The 18250-nt window shown below is 38.5% G+C and overlaps 1 protein-coding gene across 2 annotated transcripts in view; it reads right to left on the reverse strand.

Moving 5' to 3' along the window:
• Positions 1-10676: 10676 nt before the first annotated feature.
• The window catches only part of ap3s1 (adaptor related protein complex 3 subunit sigma 1), a 38308-nt gene continuing 30734 nt past the window's right edge, over positions 10677-18250 (reverse strand). Inside the window, exon 6 of one of the 2 annotated variants that reach the window (XM_006626855.3) lies at positions 10677-11263. In XM_006626855.3, coding sequence (XP_006626918.1) covers positions 11135-11263 — 129 coding nt within the window. In that variant the 3' untranslated portion in view covers positions 10677-11134. The remainder of the gene's footprint in view (positions 11264-18250) is intronic. The other variant, XM_015336468.2, reaches the window with a different exon arrangement.

Below are 18250 nucleotides of genomic sequence, written 5' to 3' on the forward strand. Positions count from 1 at the left end.
TGAAACCCACAAAACATGGCTTTAACGTAGACAATCGCTTTAATCCTAAAGGAGACTAACAATAAGTTAACACACCGAAAGTAAACTAGAGCACCCGGTTTTATTCTTGTACTGACGTGTAACAAATAGTAAACGAAAATAAATTGAAAACAATTTAAATGGAGATTAACCCTGATGATGACTGACCCCTGAAATATTTGTTTTGCACATTAAGTATTAATTTATTATTAGAGAACTTTCATGTACTTGCTTCAAAATATTTAACTAAAAAAGTACTACTATCCTTCTATCGGTTTCATTCCATGAGCTGTTACTGAACTGACCGAGTAGACAACAGATGTGAAAATAATAATTTTATGTTAGCATCTAGGGGATAGTGTGTTCCTTTTGGTTTTAGGATTACGGTAAGGAAGCTTCTATTTTTACTTATAGATCTAATTCTTAGGTTACAGTTCTGATTTTAATGATAGACTTAGGTTTTACACAATTAGGGTCTGAAGAAATAACAAAAAGGTGCTGTTGCCACGCAGAAACGTTTAATACCACTAACGCAATCCAAATGAGATACATAGGTAAACATTTAGTGAAATGATTTGCAAATATATACGTAACATAATTCTTCGTTTTGAGGCATAACTTCATAATGAACTTTAGGTCACTTTTAGTCCCCAAGGAATCTCCAAAATGTTCTAGAATACCTGCTTTGAAGTTCCCGTATATCTTTGCCAGTAGTACAAATGCATATTTCTAAACTGAAAATGAACGACTAAAAATGACTGGTTAAACCTGGTCCAAAATACAAATTTGCCACTGTGTCTCAATTTTTGGTTATGTACAGTAGTATTGTACAGCAACTTAGTGTACAGTATGTGTAGCTAATCCAGTAGCCTCATTAAGTCTTTGACTTCTTGGAGAAATAGTTCTGTTTACAAAATTCACATTGTGGTTAATACATTGGTTAATACATCAAGAAATGCATGCAGTCTTTTCAGATATTTATTTTTTAGGAAAGGTAGGAATGCTCCTTTTCTGTTCATCCAATATTCTTTTAGTGATTCTGCCCCATTTGTTTTTATCGTCTCCTGTGCCCAGACAGAGATGGTCAGAAGTGCGAGTGTTTGCACATATAGAAAACAAATTAGGAGAAATAAATACATATTTCATTTTCAAAGACTGTAATAATTAGTTTCCCTTAAGGCCTTAACTGTCATTGTTCAATAGGGACAGATAACTGGTATTATTGTGTATTACTGTAAAGGGAATTATCATTTATTCTTACTTTTTGGAACTGCCACTAAAAGGCATGGGAGCAGTGAGAACAGATGATCCTCTCCCCTGAAGGGCACAGGAGTCTCAATCATCAAGCATTATTTTTGAAAGCACTGAGAATGAGCATTCATATGACAGACTCAATTATAATAGAGCTATAATTTAATACTAAATATATTAAATGAAAAATAACAATATCTCTAAGTATATCACTATCAATTGAATATATTAAATTATTGTGTTACATATAGAGATCTTAATATTTAAATATATTCTATATGTATTGTTAGAGCTAGATGGGGGATGGTCAACATTTAACTGTTACGTACTCTGAGGGAAAAAGTAGGAAAAGACCCTGTGAGGAGAGTGAGTGAGAAAACGTTATCCAAGTCCTGAGGCTAAAGCCAGGTCGGAGATCAGAAGCGGTAGGTCAGAAATCCAGGGAGTCACAAGAGCAAACGATAACTAACTAGAAACGCAGCTCATGCTGAGGAAACAATAATGAGCTCAATAGTAAGCGAGGACAAGTTGCAGAGTGGAAGTTTAAATAGACAAAGTGTGTGAGGTTAATTAGTGGGTGCTCGTGGGAATGTGACGGTGTCTGCGTGCCTGTGTGCGGTTTGTGATATTAACGTCAACAATTGCAGTTCTTGGGAGCTTCAAAGCATGAAGGGAATTGAGGTGTTTATTGAGTGGTAGGGGGTCTGAGACACATGGCCAAAGGAGTTGCCTGGTTTATCTTGGTTAATTAAGATCTTGGTAAATCATCAAGTACAGTCATCAACATCACAGGAAAATAATATGAAATGACAGAGAGAGAGGGACAGGTGAAACAGAACAGAACATAGGAGAGAGAAAAGGGAGACACCAGAGGCAAGAGGAGCTGGTTCGGACCACACTTAAAGGAGCAGATTCTAGTTAAGTATTTGAACCTGGTTAAGAAAGCTTGCTGTTCAGTTTTTTTTAAGGATACTCTGATTTTCTCTGTAAAGAATCCCTATCTTAACCACGGTCTCTACTGGTTTTTGGATCAATGTTTTTAGAATAGGGACAGGGTTCCATTAATTTTGTAGCACCCAGAGTTTCAGTATAGAGAGGGAGACTTAAATCTAGGTCACTTTCTATTTTATTTGAAAGGCAGTTTTGAGAGAGTGTCTTTATTATCCCTGGGATGGGCAAGTTGCTTTGCAGCAGCAGTGTTGGTGTACAGATTATTATCCCAGAATAAAATAAACAACATGAACAACAATATACTGTGCATACATATTTGCATAGAAGGTCAAGTGTTAAGTAACCATATGGCTACAGGTATGAATGGGAACTTGAATCTGTTGGTTTTGGAGTTGGGAAATCGGTATCTGTGTTCTGATGGGAGTAACTTGAAGTTATTAAACAAGGGGTGTAAAGGATCGTCACATGGATTTCGCTTTACACAAAACATGTGAATGATAGATGGAGGAGATGTCACGCCCTCTGCAGCCAGAGAGCGCTCCTTCTCTGTCCTGTCTCTTGTTTCCGGTTCTTTGCTGTCCTTCCGGTGTTTTTCTCTCTCTGGGGCTATATATTTCTGGGTTTTTCATTTGCCTTCGCTCAGCATTGACGTTCGGATGTCCTGAAACCCGCCTAGCACCAGGTCGCCCCATGTCCGCTACCTGAGGCCATAGGTTTCTATACGGCATTTCCTGAACAGCTGAGCCCAGGCTAACCCCTGTCTCACCGCTATGTATAGGGTCATTCCACGGTTTGTCCTTTCCGACATCCTTGACAGGAGAGGGCTGGAAGATCAGCGCAATGACCTTTTGACATGTTCACAACTCTGCCCAGTTTGTTCTTGCCTCTCAGATTCAGGTTGCCAAACCAGCAGATCAGGGTAAAAGTTAGAACAGATTCAACGAAGGATCAATAGAACAAAATCACCAACGAAGTGAAATACTGAAGCTTCCTTAAGAAAAAAAGATGCTGTTAACCTTTTCTGAGGATCAGGTCAGTATTGGCTTTGAAATTAAGCTTGGAGTCCAGAGCAGTCCCCAACTACTTGTATTGTTCTACTAGCTCAACTGAATCTCCCCTGATGAAGGTTAGGGTGGGAGCGTGGGTGTTTTTGTGTCAATTCTCATGTCTTTGGTCTTGGACACATTTAGCTTGAGGAAGTTTTGTTCACACCATGTGGCAAACTCATGAACAATTGGTCCTCGGTGTCACGATCATAAGCCCCTCCTCTTAAGGACGCTCTGGCTTTTCCTCTTTTGTCCTGATTTTCCTGCAGCTGATCCTGTTCCAGCCCCTCCCTTTAAAAGCCAGACGCTTGAAATTATCAGACCTTTTCAGTAATGAAAAGAGCAAGACAGAATTCTAAAATATTGAGACTGCAGGAGGGGAAGGCATCAGTACTGTATGTTTACTGTAAGTGACAGAGAGAGAGCTGCAATCAACAGATCTACAGTATTTTGGAAGGAATCAGGAGACGGAGTGAAGAGATGAGCAAGAATAATGTCTACACACCATAATGTTTTCTGCCTGAGTGAGAGGGAGAGAGGGCTGAAGAATGTGTACTCCCACTGAACTATGAAAGACACCCTGGAACAAGAAGGGAATCACAGATTGCAGGGATTCTAGGACCTTGTTGTCTTAGCCAAGGAAAGGATGGCAGACTCAGGGCAAAAGAGGACTCTAGCCAGGAATAGTGACCCACCTGAAAACCAGTGACAAAGACACAGAACCTTTCGGATCCAAGCTTCAGTAGATGGTACACCAGTTGAAGAGTTGGGGAGAGAGGAGAGCAGAAATAAGATTACACATCAAGGAGGATCAATCAGATACATTTGCAAGAAAAAGACTGAGGACCCTTTGGAATTCCCTGGTTTTCTGCATTAATTAATCATACAAATGTGGTCTGATCTTCAACTATGTCACAATAATAGACAAACACAATCTGCTTAAGCTAATAACACTCAAACAATTGTACTTCTTCTTGTCAATATTGCACACAATGTTTAAACATTCACAGTCCAGGCTGGAAAAAGTATGTGAACCTTTGTGTTTAGCAACTGGTAGAACCTCCTTTACCAGCAATAACCTCCACCAAACATTTCCTATAGCTGCTGATGAGACTTACACAACAGTTAGGATGAATTTTAGACCAATCCTCCATACAAAAGTGTTTCAGTTCATTGATATTTCTGGGATTCCTTGCGTGAACAGCTCTCTTCTGGTCATGCCACAGCATCTCAATTGGGCTGAGGTCTGGACTCAGACTTGGCCATTCCAGAAGGTGAATTTTCTTCTGTTTAAGCCATTCTGTTGTTGATTTACTCCTGTGTTTCAAGTCATTGTCATGTACTGTAGCATCACTCAACTTCTATTAAGCTTCAGGTGACATTCTCCTGTAAAATTTCTTGATACAATTTTGAATTCATTTTTCCCCTCTGTGATAGCAAGCTGTCCAGGCCCTGAGGCAGCAAAGCAGCCCCAAATCATGATGCTCCCTCCACCATGCTTCACGGTTTTGGTGTTGGTATGCAGTGCTTTTGTTTCTCCTCAAAACATAGCGTTGCGTGTTTGTCTCATCTGTCCACAGAACATTGTCTCAGAAGCATTGTGGAACACCCAGGTGGTCTTTTGGAAACCTGAGACATGCAGCAATGTTTTTTTTTTTTTGGAGAGCAGTGGTTTCCTCCATGGTGTCCTTCCATTAACACCATTCTTGTTTTTCTTATACTGGAGACATGAACAGAGACTTTGGCAAGTTCAAGAGATTTCTACAGGTCCTTTGCTGTTACCCTAGGGTTCTTTTTCACCTCCTTCAGCATTGAAAGCTGCGCTCTTGCTGTGATCTTTGCAGGACACCCACTCCTAGGGAGAGTAGCAATAGTACTGAATTTCCTCCATTTGTTGACAATTTGTCTGACTGTTGATTGATGAATGCCCAGGCCTTTAGAAATGCTTTTGTAGCCTTTTCCAGCTTTATGCATCTCTACACTTCTAAGGTCCTCTGACATTTCTTTTGATCGGGGCATGGTTCACATGAACAGCTCTTTCTTGGGAAGAGCAGACTCTGTCAGTAACAAACCTTTGTTTGCCTTTTTTATAGGGCAGGGCACCTCCAACCCACACCTCCAATCTCATCTCACTGATTGGAACACCTGACTCCAATTAGCTTTTGGAGAAGTCATTAGCCTAGAGGTTCACATACTTTTTCCAGCCTAGACTGTGAATGTTTAAACGATGTGGTCAGTACTGACAAGAAGAAGTACAATTGTTTGTGTGTTATTAGTTTAAGCAGATTGTGTTTGTCTATTATTGCGACTTAGTTGAAGATCAGACCACATTTTTATATGTAATTAATCCAGAAATCCAGGTAATTCCAAAGTGTTCACAAACGTTTTCTTGCAACTGTAGACCTGGATCAATGTGGATTGCAGTTGTGGGTTTGCTTGAGTGGACAGACACTTCTGAGACTTGGGTAGGTGGGAAGTGGTTGGTAAATAATTTTGGATGTCAGGGAGCAGTAAAAAAGACAGGGGTTGTAGGGGACAGTTTTGCCCCCCTTTTTATGAATAAATGTTACAGTTGCAATTGTCATCTGCAATCTGTAAATACCACTCCAATTCAAAGTGAGTTGACATATCTTAGCTTGGAGGCCCTAAGATAACATCCCTCATTTCGTAAAGCACAGTAGAAATTGGACAAAATACTATCAGGATCTGGTGATTTATGGGTTTTTAATTGTTCTTAACCCTGTTGAACCTTGGAGTCAGATACGTGAAAAAGAGGCCAGTTTTGGCACCATGGCTGGGCATCTTTCCATAATCTCACAATTTAGTGACATTAAAATAATTGGAAAAGTCTTACATTTGACATACTGTATAATCTAAAGTTATGTTTTTTTACAAACCATTTTCTTACTTCATATCTACTAATACACTTTCAGACATGCCAAATATTTGTATCTACTGTACAGATGTTTGATTCAGTCTCTGGTGAATTGCTTTAATTCATACAAGGTCCTAAAAAATGAGGAGGCCAACATTTGATGCTAAAAACAGCTGGTTCTTTTTCCTGTATGCTCATGTTATTTGGATTTTCACTACCAAAAAAAATTAGACAATCTTCTTTTTTGACATAACAAAGTGATCTTTGTTTCATGACATCCTTTTGTATGGATAATTTGGAAAACAAAACAACTCATAGAATCTTGAGACATGACACAGATCTACTGTTTCATTTTTTAAATAAATGTTTTTAGATAAAAATTTTATATCAAAATACAATTTAACACATCCTTCCAGCCATCCATTTTCTTACTGCTTCTTCCAATTCCAAGAGCAGGAGCCTATCACAGCAAGCAACAGGTGCAAAGCAAGTGTTACAAGGGCCATGGCGAGCTGAGTTTCAAACAAGAGAAGCTTCAGGAAGTCTTTGGAGCGACTCAAAGGCTTAACTGAGGCGTGTTTCAAAATATGATGCAGGCTAATTGGAGAGGTTAGGTAAATGTTGGCTTCTTAACCAACAGAAAAAAGCTGTCTGTTGGTTCAGCAGAAAGGCAGGAGACCAGCACCTTGGGAGGGATGGAGCAGGACTGTCAGTAGAAAGAGACAGGGTCCCCCAGCGGGGAAAGACTGACAGAAAGTAGAGGTGGAAAAAGCTGGGGAGAAGATGCCTCAAAGGAGACAGACAGTCAAAAAAAAGGTTAAAATGCTGCACCAACAAAAAATGCTTTTCAGAGGGCTGGCTACTGCTAATCCGGAGAACAGCGAGAACTCTGCTGAGCCAGTGTTCAAATATTTTGTTAGGGGAAAAGGGCATTTGTTAGGGAAAGTGTAAAGTGAAAGTGAAAGCAAGCACAGAACGCTCTAGCTGTCAAGAACTGGTTCTGCAGTCCATGTTGGGTGTTGTAATACACCCTATGCGAAGTGGTGAGGGCTGAAGGATACAGGAGGGAAAAACACACAGGGATTTAATGGTGCAATAAAGTAAATAGTGAGAGTTCGTGAGACAGTGAACAGGGAAATAAACAGCGGCAACCAAATCTGAGCAGGTCTAAAACAGGGTCAGACAGATCCATCCTGGGACGTGACAAGGTCCAAATCCCCTGGAAGGGGGAAACACGAACACACTAACATGGAGATCCTGGGATTTCGGGGCGAGGTCCTCAAGACCCAGGGCTCAGAAGTGGGAAATGTCGGCGATGAGGCCTATGCTCTCAGGCCACAGACATGGGGTGACCTGGTACAAGGCGGGCCTCACAACATCCACATCCTAATGGTGAGCCCTAAGCCCTGGAGGCACTGAGAATTAATAGGGGGAGACAACAAGGCACACCTGGAACACATATACTGTATATGATCACAAGGAACTATTGACAGGAGTAAATGGAGCGCCCTCTAGGGGTTGAATGTCGACTGTGACACTAGCTAACTGTCAGAGCGTTGATAAAGTGGAGCTAATGCCTTAATAGACAGTTTAATAGAACTTAATGTTGATAGAACTTGGTACTGACTGCCTTATTGAAGGACAGGTGATCTATGAGAAATGTGTCCCCATCATGTTCGCAGGGGGAAGCTGAGAGCCTGTGTTAATGTTCATGTTGCCCAGAGCAACGTCGGAATATGAGCTGCTCCCAGCCCAGGCATAACAGATACACTCTGAATGGAACACCATTGCATCACAGGGCAGATACAGACACAAACACAGATGTACACAAACTCACACATATATTTTTCCCAGAAGCCAATGGGAAAGCCAAGCCAACATACCTACCAGCAATAACTTACCAGACTATGAGAGAAAACTGGAGCGCCTGGAGAAAGCCCAGGTGAGCACAAGTAGATCGTATTGTACAAACTCCACTATGTGCCACCAAAACTCCCCAATTTAATACATACAGTATGGAAGGCTATTCTCGAACAAAGAGTTAAAAAATTACGTCATCAGATTTCTGTGGTAAGAACAAAGTGATTAAATGGCTAAGGAAATTATATTTTCCACAACTGTCTATATCTTGAATTAAAATCATCTGTGTCCTGTACTATGACTCACACTGTCTCTGGAAAGATGTATGCCATTAGATGAGTTTTTCTAAAAGGCAAGAGAAAGGAAAACACTCAAGCAGAACAAAGGTAACAATTGCCTTTTTAAAATGTTAACAGCTCTAAGTGCTTGGTGCATTTCTGCTATTCATCTCCATAAAGTAGTAAAACTATTCAACTATAATTTATAAAGTCACAAAGGAGAATTCTTCAGTGACAATACTGTTGCCAAATGTCTGTCATTGCTATTAAGTCAAGGCTGCACTTTAATAACTGATAATGAAAAGAGAAAACAGTTTTCCCTGAAGTATTTGGGGCAAACATCTTCTCTCTCCATGTAACTCAAATATAACTATGAAAAGAAGCTATTTATACCCTTTAACATATTCAATTTTGTCTATCTGACTGTATGATGCAATAAGAACAATTTTAAAACACGCCGTCTAGAAGTGTGATGCCGTTCTCCGGACCCCCTGTTGTCCTCTCTGGAAGATACAGTATATGCCCTGCCATGAGGGACCAGCAGCTTATGGTGGGCGGGGTCCGCTCCATACGCAGAAACTTCAAGGTACCTAAAGCTCGCAAATGCAAAAGCTTTACTGTACGTATTTTTAGAAATTAAAAGAGAAATCCCACATGGAATGTGAGTTAAAGTTTAGCATGTAACGGTAATTGTGTTTTCCTAATGTCGGCAGACAAAGGTGATATCTTTGCGTATAGGTTTAAAAACTATAGTGGAAGATTTTTAAGCCAGTTTAAAAACATTGACACTCACAGAGTCTCTAGTGGATTTTGGCAATGAGGAATTACAGCCTCAGGAGCACCAGCAAGAGAGAGAATCCTTGAGTCTGAGACTAGAGATAGACCTTATGTCTACAGTCTGTAACTGTAAATGTCTTATCATATATACAGCATATATAATTGTTACATCAAATATGCCAAAACACTAAATAACACCACCAAAAATATGGTCCACACTATTTGCCATGAGCTTTTCAACCTCTTTATAGTGCATTGTCCAGCACTCCAGTGGTAGCAGGTATGACTGTAATATCATTATTTCTTACCAGTGGTTTGCAGTACCAATGAGTGAAATTAATTTAGCAATAAGAAATTAAATGGGTGAAGACAACAGAGTCTAACAGATTATCAGGCATTTTCATGGCTGCCAAGGCCTCGCGGTGGATGCTGGAGTGCGTCCACTTCATATCTGGAGCAACCTCTCTAATTCGTGCGACTACACAGCTGTGTCTGCCGGTTAACGCTCTTGCACCGTCTGTACAAACTCCGATGCATTTTATCCAGTCAATGTCATTCTCTTCGATAAATTCATTCAGAAGCTGAAATATGTGCTCTCCTGTAGTTCTTGTCGGTAGCAGCTTATGGAACAGAAAGTACTCATGGGACATGCCCTCAAACTCATATCTAACGTAAATGAGCAAACTGGCCAAATCAACGGGATCTACAAACTCATCCGATTGCAGTAAAAAGCATCTGCTCATCTTAACGTTGCGCTGTCAACGTACTTTTGATATCATCCGCCATGTCAATAATTCTATGAGTGACTGTGTCTTTCAGGGGGGGCAGCAGGTCGAGCTGTTTAGCACACATAATACATGTCAGCTATTTTGCCAACAGTAAAAGTTCTTCAGAAACAGTGTGGGGCTTACCTGCTTTAGCAATCCGCAAGCTTTCGTTTTTCCCCATTTCCATTTCAGGAGTCCGTCTCAGAAGTTAAAAGAAGTTTTTATTTCATGCGCATCGGAGGAAAACACAGAGAAGCTCTGTATATAAATATGTTTCTGTTATCTATCACGCTTTCCTGTGCTCGCAAGATTGGCATTGTTCCAAAGTCATGCACATTCTCCTACCTCCCTATTTGCTGGAGATAACTTTTTTTAAATCCAATTGGTCATTGTTTGATATAACAAAGGATAAAAAAAAACTTAAAAATGGAATATGATATTTTAAACAATGCAATTCCATACAGCACAAAGAAATCAGTTGTATGCAATTTTGTGTCAGAAGCAAAGACATATTAAAAATTATATGTGCAGTACTCAACAGCTCAATTACTTTAAGTCTGCCAGCCCTGAAATGTCATAACATATTTTTATGATTAAAAACATTTCTCTGAATGACTCTGCAAATACAAATGTAAGAAATAAACAGTTTTGAAGGGGTGCTCATTTTAATACATTCAGAATGGGACTTGAAAAAAGTAATTCCCAACTTCTTTTTTGCCTCATATGAAAACATTAAAAATAACACTGTGAATACCACATCGAGGAAGTACTATTAAATTTGATTTTTGAGGTACGGGTATCAATAAATAAGAAAAAAAATGAAGCCTTAAAATAGTGATTAAAACAGAAGAACAAATGTTTGAATACTTTATTGTTCTGCAGTAACAACAAAAACAACCCCCTACATGCAAAGATTGAAGTAAAACAGCAAAGAAAAAATGAAGGAAAAAATACATCTACATATAAAAAACAGATTGATTTATATAAGAATAATTTGTTATAACTGTTTTTACAAAGTCCAGGAAATATTTTAAACACTTTTTTGTATTTTTAAAATACTGTAGCAGCCAAGACAATGACATGCCTTTTCAGGGGCAGAGGAGTGTAATTAAGAAACAGTGTAAGAACTCTCAAATTACTTTTAAAGAAAAAAGCAAGGCAGATAACATTCATTTTCCATAACACAAAACAAAAAGAATCACACAGTACCTTCAATTTTTTTTCTCTGATAAAAGTTAAATATGTTTCTTTGATTTGGTAAACAAATTGCATCGTAAACATTGGTGAAGCAGTGTACTGGAAGCAGCCACATTATTTAAAGGAGGGCAGATTTGGCACTTTTATGCTGATATCTCCAATATTAATATTTCGGGGGATTTCAGGAAGGTTCATATTCTTTACAGCAGACACAGCCCTTGCCGGAGCCCCTGCTAGACCAGCCTGCACACAGAATACAGACACAGTTAGGGTTAACAATACAATACCATGAAACAACAACAACAGCACAGAGCAAAATAAAACAACCCATTTTAAACTCACTGTACATTTACAGGCATGAACAGACCATATTCAAGGCACAGACTCCATCCGCATACAGTATGTACGAACTACAGTACATAAATAGATGCACATGCACATTTTTCCAACTTGAAATGGTTTATATTCAAAACATACAATGTAGGACACAACATACAAGAAGAAACAGAATTGTAAAATGCTGTTTTGGGGAATGTCATCCCCACTAGCTGTTTTGGAGTATTTACAGAGTGGAAACAAGACCATGCCAATAAACGAGGCAAGTAAAATTACAGATTTTCTACGTGTGGAAATACAGGACACACAGCATGGAAATGTATTTCAAGGCTGTCTTTAACATATTAGTATAATGATCAATACCACAACATAAAATCCTAGTGCATATTGAAGGGATATGTATGCTTTTACATAAGTCAGGGCTTTCTTGAGATAGCAATTACTCATGAAAACACTTTCAATTTACTGTGTTTTTAAACTACTGTGTTAAAAAAAAGGCATACACACTGGTAATTTAGCGCAAGGTCAGATGTCAACCCCAATTTTTCTGTTTGTGTTGTTTGTGTTCTCTATCACGAAGACATGCCACCTTAATTACCTAACAGAGAATTGTTCATTTACTCGGTACATGCACAGTGTATGCACTGTATAGTAAATACACAATGGCTCTGTTTTTGGTATTAAACTAAGTCAATTTATAAGAAAAGTATCAAGCATTGAGGGCTTTATGAGATAACACATAAATACTTCATACAGTCCCCTGAAAAAAATTCCAAAACCCTCCAGTAGAAGCAGATTTGTTTACGGTATCATGAATTGCAGTGACTCTTAACAGACAAGTGTGCTACCTTTCTTTTGCTTTCCAACAACCAAAAGAGCTGTGTCATTCAGCCTGGTGTTAGGTAAGAGTGGACATGGGTCATATATAATGATGTAAGACATGGTGGAGAAATGGTATATTTTTTACTCTTTATCAAACTGATGATGCAGTATGGATTTTGTAATAAGTATGAGAGAGGAATAATAAGGCGTGAAGGGCAGAAGGAAGTGGTATTGTGGGTACATTGAAAACTGTGAGTGTACAGCCTGTCTGTATGTTTCCAACTTGGCATGGTCTGTGTCACACAATGCACAGCATCCGTGTCTGGTTACATACTCATACCATGACTTGCATAGAAGCCCAACTGCGAAGCAAACATGTGAGGGATCCCCTTGAGAGAAATGATTGCAAAGTGTTTTTTTTAGTCAAATAGTAGCAGCAGCCTTGTGAGGAGCATGCCTTGTTTTTAGAAAACTAATTAATACCAAATGCTGACCCGAAGGATATTGGGAATTTATTAACCAAATACTTCAACACACTTAGTACTAAAAACAACAGGAAGTAATTGTTATAACAACTGGAAATCTGAGAATAAATAACATATTCCAGCACCTATATCCTCTTGCAACTCAACTGCCACTGAAGCTCAGCAGGTGTGAGCCTGGTCAGCACCTGGATGAGAGACCTCCTGGGAAAAACTAAGGTTGCTGCTGGAAGAGGTGTTAGTGGGGCCAGTAGGGGGAGCTCACTCTGCAGTCTGTGTGTGTCCTAATGCCCCAGTGTAGTGACAAAGACGCTATAAAAAAGGCACTGTACCTCAGGTGAGACATAAAACTGAGGTCCTGACTCTCTGTGGTCATTAAAAATCCCAGGGCATTTCTCGAAACGAATAGGGGTGTTACCTTGGTATCCTGGACAAATTTCCCACTGACCTTTATCAATCATGGCCTCGTAAATAATCCCCGTCTATGAACTGGCTTTTTTTAAAATTGAAAATAAAGATAATTTCCACAACGTGATTTTGTTAATTGTTTTTTTTTTTAGAACCACTTCCAAGATTTGTTACCCAGCAGGCTCGTCCAGCGGGTTTATTATTTTTATAAATGATCTAAGAAAATAAATATTTAATCCAAGTGGAGAGGGAAGCCCCTCCTGTTTCATTGCCACCTACATAAAAGTGGAGTCATACTACATTCAGCCACTCAAACACCTCCAAGTGAAATTCTGCTGCTCCTTTTCCAGAGCGTGTGGGCTATGCAGTAGATGAGCATGACAGAGTGGCCTTTTGGTTTGATTTCCAGCTGTATGCTCTACAGAAATAACTGCACAATAACCGTACACTGCGCTTTAGAACCACACATTTGTTGGTCACATCTTTTCTTTGAAGTGGTGGAGCACATTTTTTCTCTCATTTTACTTTAGAAGAATGTCCTGATTCAGACATAAAACATTTTATATGAAATGTCTTGAATTTGAAAGGCACTTTTACTTCTCCAAATATGTACAAAGTATGATACAATTACATTCTGGAAAACTGCACAACCATTTTAGGTATTACAAATTTGTTATTCCTGTGAGGAGGAATATCGCATTGGGCCAAAATATTACGTACTTTACTATACAAAATAGCATTAACAGATTGGATAATAATAAATCCTACAAAGATTAACATGACATACTGTTAAAACATTCAATGGTTTGCCATAATAATAATAATAAAAGTAAACCCAATGCAAAGTCATTTTGGTGCCTCAGTTACATACAAACTTTCACAGCACTATTGTATTTAGGACTCTACCAGTGCAAGCTTTACTGCAGGCCGTGATAGTGCGCACCTCCTTGTGATAGCCTCCTAGAGTAAGTTTAACTCATGTTCAGGGTAATTCACAGGTGAACCATGAACCTTAACAAGGGCTCTGCAACTGCTGAAGCACGACTTATATTGTTCAAATGTCAATGTGCACTCTGAAGTGCCTAAGAAAAGTCAGACGCTGAAAAACTGTTTTTTTTTTTTTGTAAAAATATGTATTTGTTAAAAAAACAACTGAAATAAGACCTGGGACATCTGCACATCTGAAAAAGTAAAACAACAAAAAGTATAAGCACTGCCTAAGCATGTTAATAAATGTCTCTTGAAAGCTTAATCACTTTATTTGGTAATCCGCCAATATTTCTGCAACCAGAATTCAAGCATTTAACTGTCAATTCCAAGGTGTCAACATTATGTATGACTGCCATTACTGTAAGCTGATAGTTAAGGCCAATTATGGCACTAAGTTATTTTTTTTTCCCCCCAAAAGAGATTAATGGCAATACAAGACATTTTAAAGATTGTGTTTATATATTTACTACTTTTTTTGCTATAAAGAAACCACATTAATAGTTTTATCTAACCATCACCCCTAGCTGATGTTAAAAGTGCTTAAATATTTTAGTTTTAATAAAGAATATCATCTCTTCTTTTTATTCTCTTTAATCCTGTGTGGAGTTGTTGTTACATTGAGGTTTACCATTTTATTGTTCCTATTCGAGAAGTTTCTAAGAGGACACCTCACCACTTTTATATGAATTACCCCGACCACAAGTTACTGTTTTTATTTTCTACACATGAACTTTGAGAAAACAAAAAAATTAGGCTCACTGTTGAATTAAGGGTAAACTGTCATAAGGTACAACAAGGACTTTTAAAGGCATTTCTGATATTGATGTTAAGATACAGTATACATAATGAATTAACTTGAAACCACTACTGCTGTTGTGATCTGAAGCCTTGAACACTTAATTTTGATTTTTTTCCCCCATATACTGTACATAGGACAATTGAACTAGTTTCAAATCATTTACTATGAGACGGAGAATCTTTTTTTTTTTTAACTTGTGCCTGAAGTGAAAATAAAAGTAAGGCACTTCAGGTTAAGAATAATCTTGTTTTAGTAAGAAAGTTCTAGAATGGTACATACACAGACACAATATACAGTCATGCACTCTAGTAATGACAATGAGGTTACAGCAGGCACACACTTATCACTGCTTCCAGGAAGACATGCGGCACAGTCACAGGAACATTATCGATTGTATACTCAATGAGGAAAGAGGAACAATGGGGCCATGCAAACAAGCTGATCCAGGAAAGCATCTGATCAGAAAAGCAAAACAAGCTAGAGGAAACGGGAGAATTTAGTTCAGGGCTTATAAGGTGATGTCTGCTGATCCATACCAGACCATCAGCTGGGGAATAAACCCCAGTGTAACTTCAGAACTTCATTCAGGATATTGGCACTCATCATACTGTGTATAGATCACATCAGGTTAAATCTCCTTGTTTCTTTCAGTCTCTTGTAAATTCTGAAATGCCACCTTTATTGAGCCTTTACCAAAGATGTTTAGTTATTTAAGGCTCCTTAATATTGAACTCATTTTCAAAGCATGTAAAGAAACATATGGTCTATGCATGTCAAACAGAAACTCAGTGTTTGCCTTTTATTTAAAACTACTGCATTTGGCAGCAAATATAATCACTTGTGGACATGTAGTTCCCAACCTGGGTACTAGAGGTGGGTGTGTGACATTGCTTCTATCAATTAGTAGCTTTTAAGTAGATTAGTCAAGGCACCATTGCCACTCAAGCAGCAACACAGAAGCACGAAGGGTAGTGATTGCTTTGTGATTTACATTACCACGGCACTTATAACACAAATGGCATTGTTAAAGGGGAACTGCAGTCCCAGTTTCTCAAATCTGTTATTAAATCTTGGTAACAAAATTAATTCATTGATGGTGTAGAAAAACTTTAGTAATTCAGAATTAAGCAGTACTTGTGATGTGAAGCGACCCTTCCTGCTCACTAGTCACTGCAATGACTAACCCTGATATTATAATAACCCCCAAATATAAAAAATGGCATTGCAGTGACATTTTAACCCCAATATCCTGGCGATATTTCTCTCTGGTATTGTACATTTTGACCTCACTGAATTTCCTCCTTAATTCAATTTCTCAATCCTTTACCTGATCTGCAGTGCATTGGGGCTGATGTAGAACCCAATTCATAAAGTTGAGCTCTACATGTCAGTGTATTGAAAGTAGCACTATCCCAGATGTAAACCACTTAGGGATGGTTTGGAATGGAAAGTGTTAGAACACTAATTGTTTATAAACAGTTATGACAGATACTTAAACTAAAGGGTGACCAAAACTAAACTGGGATACTTTTGTGCAAGGAAAAAGAAAACACATTTGAACCAATATAATCTGTTGGATTGTAATGTCTTTGAGAGTGCTTCAGGGCAGTAAATTATTTAAAAACTGATTTGATTTAGTAATAACTACATTTTCATATCTAGTAGTTCATTTCACACTATAGCTAAAGCCTTGGAAAAACACACTAGTTGCCTTATGCTACAGTTTTCTCAAATCTAATAACTTTACCTATGCCACCCTTGTAGTATTAAGATGATGACTAATTGAACATTATTGCTCATTTTAACCACAATAACCTAAAAAAATGTAATAATGATCAGCAGTTCCCCCAGTTTCAGCAGTGGCCATGCATGCCCAGCCTTTGCTTCACAGATGAAAATGTTTTTAGGAGTATCTGTGGTTGCTTTCTGTGCACACTTCAACCTTTACAGTACATCACTCTGGTGAATGTTAATCTTGGTCTTATCTATCTTCTAAACTTTAAGTACTTTTCTGGCTCATTTTGTACTTCAGAGGAACTTCTACGGCACGTTAGAGGTAATGTCATGGTTTGGATGAAATGGTCTAGAGTAAAATATTGAGGTTTCCAATCCAACACTTAGGGTAGGTTAAAATCACTGAGTACAACACAACATATGTTTTTGTTCTAAAACGATTAGATGCATGCATGAAATTATGCAAAAATAAAATAGAGATGCATATTAATCTCATGATTACAAATACAAATTGCACACTGTGAAGCAAAAATAATAGTTTAACAGAGTGGTGACATTGTGGCTAAAGATCTGCACCTGTGGCTGGAAGGTTGTCGGTTCAAATCCTGCAGCCGGCAGAGGGATCCTACTCTGTTGGGCCCCTGAGCAAGGCCCTTAACCCCAACTGCTCCAGGGTGCCGTATAAATGGCTGACCCTGCGCTCTGACCCCAAGCTTCTTTCTCCCCGTCTGTGTGCCTGTGTGTCTCTTGGAGAGCAAGATGGGGCATGCGAAAAGACAAATTCCTAATGCAAGAAATTGTATGCGGCTAATAAAGTGATCTTATCTCTTACTGTCCCAAACGTTTGGGAAGGTATTTCAGGATACCAAAAAGGAACGTCGTCTTGAATAATAAAGAACAATGTACCCTCACGCTGTGGTTCTAGAAAAGCTATGTCCCATAATTTTGAGAAGACTTCCACTGTGAAATGGCTGAGCTTCAGAAGCTTTGCCAGCTTAACTGGTGTATTCACAAGTAAGCTTATCATGATGTACTTTCCCAAATCTATGCAAGACCTGTTCAATGCTAGATAACCCCTTCAAAATTGTGACTTAATATTTAAATTCTATGTAAATATTAATTCCATCATTATGCGTTTTGAAATCATTAAAAAATGTCTACATTAAAATAAAAAAGACAATAAGGTAATCTAATACAGTTACCCTTTCTCCTAATTAATAGGCAAAGTCTATTTTGCATGACACCTACTTCAGTGAAAATAGTAGGGTTTAGAGTATTTTCATCCTCTTCCACCAGGGAGACACCCCATTACATCAAAAAAATGTTATCTGTAATTCAGAATTCTTAGGTTGCTTACCAGCTGTTCAATTAGAGGAATAAATATATTACTTAAGCTTTGGAACATCAAAATCCTGTTTAGCTACCTTACAAGGACAATGTTTTGCCTTTTTCCTAAAGAAAACAGTACAGTTCTAAAAAGGTGCTAATTAATCAATTAATAGTATACAGGCAGTAGGTACAAAAAATAGAAACACCAATGTAAAGTCACTTATTAGGGCACTGGGCCATCACATCCAGCCAGTAGGCTGGCAGTATGCACGTTTCACCACTTCCATGAGAAAGGAAATCAACTCACACCTGGCCGTTGGCGGTGGAAAA

Source organism: Lepisosteus oculatus, chromosome 3, assembly GCF_040954835.1.
Source record: "Lepisosteus oculatus isolate fLepOcu1 chromosome 3, fLepOcu1.hap2, whole genome shotgun sequence".
NCBI lineage: Eukaryota > Metazoa > Chordata > Actinopteri > Semionotiformes > Lepisosteidae > Lepisosteus > Lepisosteus oculatus.